This window comes from Nannobrachium achirus (assembly GCF_963921795.1).
Source record: "Nannobrachium achirus genome assembly, chromosome: 9".
In the NCBI taxonomy this organism is placed as follows: Eukaryota; Metazoa; Chordata; class Actinopteri; order Myctophiformes; family Myctophidae; genus Nannobrachium; species Nannobrachium achirus.
Window position 1 is genome coordinate 53,947,436 of NC_137818.1, and position 12,236 is coordinate 53,959,671.

Genomic DNA, 12,236 nt, shown 5'->3' on the forward strand with positions numbered 1-12,236 from the left:
CAAGTTACTATGAAAACCTCCACCGGCTGTCTGTCAGTCAGTACCTCCGTCACGTCACACTTTTGGCCCTATTCTTATCTCCGACACCGTTGCCCCTATCCATGCCAAACTTTGCAGTTTGAACACACGCCCCTGATTTCTCACATGCCCCCCCCCCCCCCCCCCCCCACCATGAGTTGCTAAGGCCAATTTGTGTATACATGCGACCTGGCGGTCGCTTATCTCCCGATTAGAGAGTCTTACTGGTAGTCTACATGCCATGATATATACAGCACACATGGTACATAGACTACATACCATGGTACACGATACACATTTCTGATGTGAAGACTGTCTTCACATCATACAGTAAATAAAAGGCAAAAGGAGACATGGAGACACTTGGGGGATTTTCAGCGTTGTGGCTATTAATGATGGTGGTGAAAACAAAGTCAAGTCATTGGAATGGAAAGTTAAGCTTCAGGATACAAAGTGATGAGTTGGATGAGGATTTTCTTTTCTTTTTTGAGAGGTTCTTCTGGAAGGAGCTAAGCTCCAACATATTGGCTTTGTTTGTACAAAGTTTGTTGTAGGCCTACGCCAGGGTCACATTGGCCAAGCTTCACCTACATCTAGCCTACATCTTTGCATAAAGCGCCCATGTTGTTGGCCAAGCTTTGTGGGAAGCTTAATGAAATTAACTCATAAATGGCACCTTTCACTTAATTCACACTAGGTGTGATTTTTTTCTTTTGCCATTAGTGGTTGGATGCCAGGTCAATAGCTGAATGAGATCGAGATTTAAAACCATGCTACGCAAATGATGTAAGTTAACAAAAACATAAAAATTAATCGAACAAAGCTTATTAGGATAAGGTTTTATAATATCCCATATTATGTGTCATTGGATCGCTACGTGGGGTCCGGCAGCCCCAGGGGTCCTTGGGTACGTTCCAGGGGGGTCCCCAGCTAAATAATAGTTGGGTAATCGTTTACAATGGGCTGTTTGATCCTGTCTAGGCAAAAACCACAAGCAGAAGAAGTGGCGTCGCTTTGTTTGGGTTCCCTCTGTTTGTTTCCCCAATCCCTAGGCTATTTTGGGTTCCCTCTGTTTGTTTCCCCAATCCCTAGGCTATTTAAATGCTCGAGTAGCCTAGTGTAGTCTTGCCAGTCGGTACGAGTTGGACTAAAAGATGCATATATAGCAAACAGATTTTCCAAAAGCAAAACTACACCGCATCAAGGTGTTTATTAGGTAGGCCCTAAAAGTATGTCCTTGAGCGCAGGGGAATTATTTTGGGTTAAAACTGTTTCCGGTTTGATAGTTCCGGCCAAGTGTAGCCTAGTCCGTCTAGGACTCCGCTCCCGACCGGATCAAACCCAGAAAAGTGAAGGGACCCTAGGCTAATAGTTGGGAAACAAATAGTAGGCCTAGTCCATTATGGCGTGGGCCTAGTCCATTATGGCGTGGGCCTGTTACTCAGAGATTGTAGCCTACAATTTAGTTTTAGTTTTTGTACACTTATATTCTTGAGAGTGAGAGGTCTCAAAGTGGATTTCAGGGACTCACAAGGTTCCTTTATGGGGTTCTTACAAGTATGTAACACTGTCACTGATAGTGTACAAATGATTATGGAACCAAATTTGGTTCCATTTGTACACTATCAGAGTTAAGGGGAGACCTTGTTGAAATGTAAACATTTTAAGAAACACTGATGTAAACAATAACCTAATGCATATCAAAACTTAGCTCCTTTCGGAACCTCAGAAAGGATTCTTTGAATGAGAAAGGTCGAGAATCACTGCACTACTGTGTATGTCTTTAAATCACAAGGAACATAAACCCCTCCCTCCCTCGTTCTAGTAGGCCTACTGTCAACTGGAACGATAAAAAGAAAAAGAGAAACCCTTCATGCGTCGGAATGAACGAGAGCGTGCCCGCAGTGAGTGAGTGCGCGCGCACACAGACGAGCGAGTAGAGAGAGAGAGAAGTTGAACTAAAATTGTTGTTGTTTAGACATTGTTTAACTTGACATTTTTATAGACGAACGAACGCGTAATAAATGTCCAGCGGCGCGTCTGGTCTAGTCTGGCGAGACATTACGACTTTTGCTCGTTGTTTAATGGAAGCGGAAAGATGAAGAGGAGGAAATCTTTTCTCCGCTGGAGAAGAAAACCCGAAGGAGCCGCGATGTGTTGTAGTAAAAACAAACATCCGACGTTAGTGCGCGTCGATATGAAAACTAGTTAAGCGGCGTGTGTGGGCATACGTTAGTTTGGGGGGCGATTTGTTTAGTTTTTTTTAACTGTACAACATTGGTATCCTCGTGACTTATTCGAAAAACCATGTCGGAAAAAGTCTTATAACATGTTATTACTGAGTTCGAGCGAAACATGTCGAACGACAATGTTGTGACGACGCCGAACAGTACGAAGCCGTGTTGGAAGAGCGTGGAATGGCTGCAGCGGAGCTTGGAGTCGCCGCCGCCGCCGGACTCCCGAACCAACGGGGGTCTCGGAGTCGGAGGCTCGGGGGGTCCGGGCGTGCTCGTGCTGGACGTGCGGCCGCACGAGCTATACGAGGCGTCCCACGTCGAGACGGCCATCAACGTGGCCGTGCCGGGCCTCATGCTGCGCCGCTTCAGGAAGGGCAACATCCCCGTGCGGACGTGCATCTCCAGCCACGCGGACAAGGAGCGCTTCGTGCGGCAGTGCGGCCGCGGCGACGCCGTGCTGCTCTACGACGAGTCCAGCGGACCGGGAGCGGACTGGAGCGGCGGCGGCGCTGCTTCTAGTGCCCCTGCTGCCGGGAGTGCAGGAGGAGGGACCACCGCCACGGGGACCACCGGGACCGGACGGTCGTCGGGGGGCTCGGTGCTGGGGCTGCTGCTCCACAAGCTGTGGGAGGACGGCTGCCAAGCGTATTACCTGGAAGGTGAATATTATATAGCTATAAAAAGTAGCCATACATTATAACTCCTGTAGAGAACTTTTATTTTATAAGTTTTATGGGCCGGGTGTTTCTCAAACTTTGAAATCTCAAGGAAGGTCTCCCCTTAACTCTGACAGTGTACAAACGGGTTCATTTGGTTCCATTTGTACACTGTCAGAGTTACAGACTTGTGTGGGGTCCATTTAGAGTTTAGATCCCCCCAAAGGAAACTAACATAGCCCTTGGAATCCACTTTGATGAACTACTGTTGTAGGCTATAGTTCGAAAGCAGATCTACAAGCTCAGAACGTGATAGCTTTGTGAGCTTGTATAGTTCTGCTATTTTCGGAGTAGAACATCAAAAAGACGTGTGAATGATGATGAGGAGTTGTTTACTCAAGTATGGTCACCTGTCAAAATAAAATAAAATAAAAGATGTAGGTTACAAGCTTGCAAAGTGTTATTAGTTTATTTATTTTGTATTTGTTTTGCTTATAATGACGTAATTATCACAAATACAACTGGCTTTTATAATGGGAAGAGGTTTATTTATTTATTTACTGTCTAGGCTATATTTGTCTACTTTTGAAGTTTATTAATATAATTGTAACTAGTTTACATTACTATAGATTCGTATGTTAAGGAGAGTCTTGTTATAACATTTCTTAGCAGCATTTCAGAGTAGTACATTTTGGGTGTCTGAATTGTCACTGAGATTCTTAATTAAAGTTCCAAATGGCTGCACCATGTTTTTGCTCCAACAGGACCAGGCATGCACTTCACAAATGGTCTGGTTTTGGGGAAACACGAACCACTTGGTGTCGCTTGCCGATTATCAGCTCCTGTCTTAATTACTGAGTATTGTTTAGGCCTCAAGTAGCTTCAATCCATGAAGTGACAAGTAGTGGAGATAAAGTTTCTACTTCTGTGAAATGGGGTTTGGCATAGTTTTACTGAGGTTATGTTTAGGAATAAGTTTGCGTTTTATAGCCATAGTTTTACTTAGGTTACGTTTAGGAATAAGGTTAGTTCAGACATAGTTTTACTGAGGTTCGGACAAACACAACGTTGTGGTAATGCGTGTCGGAACAATAACACACACCCCAATATTTAGATGACCAGGGCTAGTATTTGCTTCTACACCAAACTTCTTTGCCGAAAATAGCCAATCTACAAGCTCACAACACGTCATGTTATGAGATAGATCGTCTATTTTCGCAGAATGTTGGTGCCTACAGTACAGGGACGTTAGGGTCTCATGTGTTTAACTGACCGTCGGGATGGACGATATGCAATATTATCGTTTATCGTGATAAAAAAGATTCACGATAATCATATCGTGGAGATTTCATTCATCGTGATATCGTCCTCCGTCATGCACTGGGATCATTCACCTTTTATTGCAGAGCTGCGTATCCGGTACCATTTAAACCCTCTATTGGTAAAACATACTTATAATAATAACTAGCCCTTACCCGTTCAAAGATATGAGCTCTGAATGATGTGCAGTGTGTGGGTTATGGGATGTGCACTGTGCACACAGTATATGAGGATGGAAAGTAACTTTAACTGGTGCTTGCATGATAATATGTAGGAGCATCAATGTAGAAATACCCGTTTCGTTTAATGGCTACAGAGATACTGTGTACCGATCTGCATGATTTTTGGACAAAATCTGTAACAGGGCCAGACAACCGACCCCCCCCCCCCCCCCCCCCCCCCCCGCCCGCCCGCCCGCCCACACACACACACACACACACACACACACACACACACACACACACACACACACACACACACACACAGAGCTGGTTAAACATGTTGCCTCATGCTAGATGCAGAATAGATATGCCTCAAGCTAGATGCAGAATAGATATAGATACACCATAGAAATGCTAATATACAGCATATGATTTGTGAAAGTGACAAACGGGCTTCACAGTTATGTCAGGTGTGTTCATATGCTAATGGTGATGCGATTTCAGATCAATTGCTCCAGCCACTGAGGAGAAACGCTGTGACAGACACTCACTCAGACAGACAGACAGACAGACAGACACTCAGACAGACAGACAGACAGACAGACAGACAGACAGACATTTGGAAAATTATATGTTTGATATACGTACTTGATGTGGTCTTTTTTTCACTCTCTGTCTCTACCAAATCTCTTTGCTAAAAAATAGCTGATCTGCTATTTTTTGGCAAATGTTCTGCCCCAGGATCATGGATGTTAGGGATATTTTATCGCGGAAAAGTAACTTTAACTGGTGCTTGCATGATAATATGTAGGAGCATCAATGTAAGAAATACCCGTTTCGTTTAATGGCTACAGAGATACTGTGTACCGATCTGCATGATTTTTGGACAAAATCTGTAACAGGGCCAGACAACCGACCCCCCCCCCCCCGCCCGCCCGCCCGCCCACACACACACACACACACACACACACACACACACACACACACACACACACACACACACACACACACACACACACACACACACACAGAGCTGGTTAAACATGTTGCCTCATGCTAGATGCAGAATAGATATGCCTCAAGCTAGATGCAGAATAGATATAGATACACCATAGAAATGCTAATATACAGCATATGATTTGTGAAAGTGACAAACGGGCTTCACAGTTATGTCAGGTGTGTTCATATGCTAATGGTGATGCGATTTCAGATCAATTGCTCCAGCCACTGAGGAGAAACGCTGTGACAGACACTCACTCAGACAGACAGACACTCAGACAGACAGACAGACATTTGGAAAATTATATGTTTGATATACGTACTTGATGTGGTCTTTTTTTCACTCTCTGTCTCTACCAAATCTCTTTGCTAAAAAATAGCTGATCTGCTATTTTTTGGCAAATGTTCTGCCCAGGATCATGGATGTTAGGGATATTTTATCGCGATAACATCGCAAATCGCAATTTTCTTGGTAACAATAATCACCCCATCCCTAACTGTCCGATTTGCCTCTCGTTTCCAGGGGGATTTCTCAAGTTCCAGGCGGAATATCCGGAACACTGCGAGGCTCTGCACGGCGGCTCCTTCCCGGGCTCGTCCCCGCCGCTGTCCGTCATGGGTCTGGGGAACCTCCGGATCAGCTCCGACTGTTCCGACGGCGAGTCGTCGGAGGACCGCGAGCCCTGCAGCAGCACTAGCGCCACGGAGTCGGAGGAGAGCCCGCTGCCCGGCTGCCTGGGCAACCAGCCCGCCTTCCCCGTCCAGATCATCCCCTACCTGTACCTGGGCTGTGCCAAGGACTCGGCCAACCTGGACGTCCTGTCCCGGCACAACATCCAGTACATCCTGAACGTCACGCCCAACCTGCCCAACATGTTCGAGCACGACGGACACTTCAGGTACAAGCAGATCCCCATCTCGGACCACTGGAGCCAGAACCTGTCTCAGTTCTTCCCGGAGGCCATCTCTTTCATTGGTGAGTGTTCATCCATTTTTAGGCCTGACACGCAAAATCTGTGTCACTTTAGATTTGACTTTAACCATTATTTTATGCTTTAACTATTAAAAAATAGCAGCTATACAAGCTCAAGCGCTGCGAGCTTGTAGATGTGCTATTTAAAAAAAATCGTGAACGTCTGTGCAAGTCTTTGAATATTTTTGACCCGATTTCATAAATGTCCTTCTAAATCCTTCTTCTAAATCAGTGGTTCTCAAACCTTTTCATGTCAAGGACCCCAAAATTACATGTATTTGGCCACGGAGCACGGACCCCCATCTCAAAATATGTTGGGACCACCCAGAAGCAAATATTTGAGTTACAAATGTTCGCTTTTAAAAAGAGATATTCAAAGACCTGCAAAAGAAATCAAGATTTTTCAAAAATAGCAGATCTTGTATATCTAAGACCCATTAAAACCCGAGCGTGTATATCTGCTGTTTTTCAATAGCCAATGCAAAAAACCTTAATTGATACAGATGCTTTCCCGGTTTTAAACAAACACCCATTGGTTATCTGCACCAACAGAATTTCAACAACTAAATATGCATAAATATAAGTTTGCACAATAGGGAGCTTTTGGTCCAGGCGCATATAGGCATTGCCGCATAGGCATTGATGCCTGACGGCGTCGCCGGTTCGATTCCCGATCCGGACGACCTTTGCTGCATGTCACTCCCTGTCTCTCACCCCATTTCCTGTCAGTCTACTGTCCTATCAATAAAGGCATAAAGCCCCAAAACAAATCTTACAGACAGATCTTTTTTTATACACGTACATTTGCCATTGGAATCCATGCCCCTGTTATGCAATACCATTGCACTTAGTGCAGCATCCATTGTCATGGTACTTGGATGCCGGTCTATGAAGTCAGTACAATGACATCTCCTTGATAACACCCAGGGATCTCCATATATGGAGATTTGAGGATTTATAGATATTACTGGAGTGCCACTGATCTGACCTACTTCACACCGTTTATCGCACTCAATTAGGCCGATGCATATGGGGCTGTCACAATTATGACATAATCGTCTGATTGCAATTATTTGACATAATCGCAATTATTTTGTGATAATCGTCATAATCATTTACATGTTGAAAAATGTTTATATATATTCAAACATTTAAAAAACATTGTGGAAATAGCCGATCTACAAGCTCACAACGCGACACGCGATGCGACATGTTGTGAGCTTGTAGATCGGCTATTTCCACTATCAATGTTCTTTTTAAAGTGTAAAGTTGTCAAATATGTCCTTCATTTCTTTGTAGGTTATGTGTCATATCTGCCATGTGCAACTTCAAAGCCTACAAGCCAAACAGAAATGTAACTGTCAACGACAAAAACACAATTAAATCGTTAATTGCAATTATTTGAGGGACAATTAATCGTCATGTAAAATGTCATAATCGTGACAGCCCTAGATGTATACTCCACTTATAGAGACAACTTTATTTTGATTGGGCTCTGTCTAAACTACAATATGACGTTCAAAGGTGCCGTCATTAATTCAAGTGTTCGGTGCTGTTGAGATTTTGGGACTCCCCGAACCGAACCGAAATAAATTTGGCTCTAAAAGTGAAGTATGCATCGGCCTTCTAGTCTGAAGTGGTTATCGCAGATACTCAAAGGACGAGTTAGTACACAATAAATCACTGAATGCCGGCAACCTTTCTGACATGAAGTGCCATATTTCATTTTCTTGACAGTCAGTGTGCATATCAACATTAACTTTAATTATGACTCCACTTCAAAAATTTATATTTCCAACGGCTTTTGACTGACTTACATGTTTTATTTTAAAATAAAAAGCCTCTCTCTCGCTCTTATGCCAGCGTGCCAGTAATCACCCTCCCCTGTGCCAACGATGGCACCAGCATAATCACATTTACAATGCTGGCACAGAACAACTAACTCTGAATCGTACTTTCGCTAAAGGTAACCCATTTTCAGTTCTCACGCCACCACTTGAAACCACAGGGGTGTGTGGGTGTGTGACTGTGTGTGTGTGTGTGTGTGTGACTGTGTGTGTGTGTGTGTGTGTGTGTGTGTGTGTGTGTGTGTGTGTGTGTGTGTGTGTGTGTGTGTGTGTGACTGTGTGTGTGTGTGTGTGTGTGTGTGTGTGTGTGTGTGTGTGTGTGTGTGTGTGTGTGTGTGTGTGTGTGTGTGTGTGTGTGTGTGTGTGTGTGTGTGTGTGTGTGCACGTGCGTGTGTGGTTGGCGGTGTTCCATTCACAGGGTTTAGAGTGGTAGAAGGAGGAAGGAAGCATGGCTGTTTGATCACCAGGTCATGAGTTACGGTGCACACATGTCGTCACTGTCGGGCAGAAACCTCGTATCTCCAAGTTTCAAATTTGTATGTTTTTTCGCTAAGCAAAGCCCTGCTTCATCATACAAGGCCGTCGCACAAAGGTAGTGAAAACAGCAGATCTACAAGCACACAACGCCTCGCGGTGCGAGGCGTTGTGTGCTTGTAGATCGGCTGTTTTCACTAGTTTAGATCGTTTTTAAAATGATAAATGCAAAACGAAGAGTTTTGGACATACAAGGTTTCCACCCGACGACGACGATATCCTGATTGTGGCGAGGCAGGGCGTTAGCTCCTTGACACTCTCAGTTTGATGATAATATCTGTAAACAAGTTTAAAAAGAGGATGTGAGGCGTGCTCTTAATCGAGATGAAATTGGTGTGTGTGGATAGATTGACAGTTGTGTGCAACACAGTACAGGAAAAGTATACAACCAGGAGTAAAAAAATAATAATACGGCAGTAAAGCAGGGGTCTTCAACGTTTTCAGGCCAAGGACCCCTTAGCTGAGAGAGACATGAAACAGGGACCCCCTCTACATATTGTATAAATGTGTGATACATACACATTTTCATCGATTTCATAGATAGCTTCATAAACTTGTTTGACAGCACTGTCATCAGTCTGTTAGATTTGTGTTGATGTGGGGTTTTTTTCTTCAGACTTTTAACCACTTAAATTGTCGTTACCTAACTTGACCTTTCACTATGTACATGGTCTGCTCTTTTTTTTAGCTCTACACCAAACCTATTTGCCCAAAATAGCCGATCTACAAGCTCTCAACGCCTCGCAGCGCGAGGTGTTGAGAGCTTGTAGATCTGCTATTTTGGGCTAAAGTTCTCCTCAGAATAGGGATGCGAGGGTTCAGGTGTTCATTTAAAGGAATTATCCTATCACACAAGGATTTGGCGGCCCCCCTGTAGTGACTCTGAGGACCCCCTAGGGGTCCCGGACCCCCTGTTGAAGACCCCTGCAGTAAAGCATGAGTATCAATAATAAAGTACCAGAAACTAGGAGATTCATGCATGGTAATCTGCACTTGTACTCATGGAGTCAAAGAGTATCATTTGACTACTATGAATGTATGTGTGTGGTCGTCACAATCCTAAAGGCTAAATGAGTTAAGACTTAACTTTTTCGCCGCCGTTGACAGTCCTCACCGTCATTGAAAGGGTTAATACCATGGCGCCGTTGACGGTGAGGACTGTGAATCTTACTGTATATACAGTAAAGATATTATTACTTACTTAATGTCGCTCCGGTCCCGCTCGCATCGGTAATGTCGGCGATTTGTTTACAACGCACGTTGGGCGTGCACGCGAAGTGAAGCTCCTCAATGTTAAGTCAATGGAGAGGCCCATAAAGAAACTTCATTTAAACAAAATAGCCATTTTGAGACATTTTGCAGCAGATCTAAATGTAAACAAGGCACAAGGCAGGGCGCAGCCATCTTGCCTCTTCTTGTCCCACACTGTCATGTGACTAGATGACGTAATCGTTGCCGTCAAGTGATAATCCAAAAAAACAAAAACAACCCCCTTCCAGCCCTTCAAAATAATAGCGGCGGCCTATGGAGGAAACCGCGTGGCACCGAGGCACCAAGCAACCTTCAGATTAAGAGGCACTAATTGTGTTAAGAGTGGGTATTGATTGATTGAATGGATACTTTATTAGAACAGTTCAGATCTACTAAAAGGATTTAAACCAACCAAGAAGGCACAATGGTTTCATGTTTGCACTGGGGTCCTTTTGTACTCAAAGCACAAATTAAATGACAGAAAAATAAACACAGTACCATGCAAAAATAACATAATAAAAATCCTAAATAAGATGTGGACACGTTTACTGTACTGATTATCTGTTGATGTGATGATCTGACTTCCTTGTGTAAGTTTGAATGACCATCATACCTCAATATTTACCTCGATATCAATATTGTGAAGTTAAAGATAAAACCCTATTGTGGCAATTATATAAAATAAATTGTGCATTTTCAAAACATTTCAAAACGATTGATTAAAACCAGTTTATTGAACCCATAATAATTAATATAATATCGATATATTCCAGCAGCTGTTGTTAGGGCTGTCACAATTATTACATAATCGTCTAATCGCAATTATTTGAGGTAATCACAATTATTTTGCATAATCGTTTCCATGTTGAGAAATGTTAATATAGTTACAAACACTTTCAAAAAGTAGTGGAAATAGCAGATCTACAAGCTCACAACGCGTCGCAATGTGATGCGTTGTGAGCTTGTAGAACGGCTATTTCCACTATCAATGTTTTTTTTTTTTCAAGTATAAAGTCATGTGCAACTTCAAAGGCTAAACGCTAAAACAGGAATGTAATTGTCAACGACAAATACACAATGAAATCGTTAATCGCAATTATTTGAGTGACACTTATTAATCGTCATGTAAAATGTCATAATCGTGACAGCCCTAGTGAAGATAAAGATAAAACCCTATCGTGGCAATAATATAAAAGAAATTGTACGTTTTTCAAAACATTTCAAAACGATTGAATAAAACCATGTGATTGAACCCATATGCATCAATATAATATTATCGATATCGTTGTTTCTTCTTGCAGACGAGGCGCGGTCCAAGCAGTGCGGCATCCTGGTCCACTGCCTGGCGGGCATCAGCCGCTCGGTGACGGTCACCGTGGCCTACCTGATGCAGAGGCTGGACCTGTCCCTGAACGACGCCTACGACTTCGTCAAGAGGAAGAAGTCCAACATCTCGCCCAACTTCAACTTCATGGGCCAGCTCCTGGACTTCGAGAGGACGCTGCACAGTCCCTGCGACAACCGCAACTCCACGGCGACGACGAGTTCCACCAACGAGAAGCTCTTCTTCACCACGCCGACCAATCACAACGTCTTCCAGTTGGACACGCTGGAGTCCACATGACGAGAGGGCGGACCCAGACTTTGACCCCTCTCTCTCTCTCTGTTGCATTCCGTAGCCTGTGTCGAGATGCCCTGCTGGGCAGACAGGCAGGCTGGCTGGTTGGCTGGCTGGCAGGCCGACTGCTGCTGTTTTCATACTAAGCAGAAACAAAAGCTACGAATCGACCACGAGCGGCCCGCTTCACTGTCGCCGAGTTGCGGTTGAGGGTTTTTGCTCTACATGCTCGTTGATGTCATCTAGCGTGCGTCTGTGTGTGAGAGCCACAAGCGGATAAACAACAAATACCGGTAATCGAAAACATAAAGAACAGGGACCTGCCTGATGGCATTAGAAGCAGAAATCGTGTGGAGAAAGAGAAGGGGGGTTTGAATTAAATGGTGAAACAAAAATGGGATTCATTGATGCTTCATTGGAGCACAGGAAAAAAAGTTGAAGCCAGTTTAAACGTTTTTTGTAGTTTCTGTAGCTCATCACGCAATAAGTTGGTTTTTTGGAGGGTATCATGGCTTCCATTGAAATGGCTCGTAGCAGCCTGTCGCTTTTTTTGCTGCTAGTGTGAACGCAGCATCAGGCAGTGAGTCAGTCAGCCAAAGCCTCCATGTTGATCTCTAGGCAG

General features: G+C 44.0%; 1 protein-coding gene across 1 annotated transcript; it reads left to right on the forward strand.

Moving 5' to 3' along the window:
* Positions 1 to 1,976: 1,976 nt before the first annotated feature.
* Positions 1,977 to 11,943, forward strand: LOC308291173 (dual specificity protein phosphatase 7-like). Its single transcript, XM_080733126.1, has 3 exons — positions 1,977 to 2,914; positions 5,915 to 6,367; positions 11,298 to 11,943. The coding sequence occupies exons 1-3, from the start codon at positions 2,374 to 2,376 to the stop codon at positions 11,618 to 11,620; spliced, it is 1,317 nt and encodes a 438-aa protein (XP_080589252.1). The 5' UTR covers positions 1,977 to 2,373; the 3' UTR covers positions 11,621 to 11,943.
* The last annotated feature ends 293 nt before the right edge of the window (positions 11,944 to 12,236 follow it).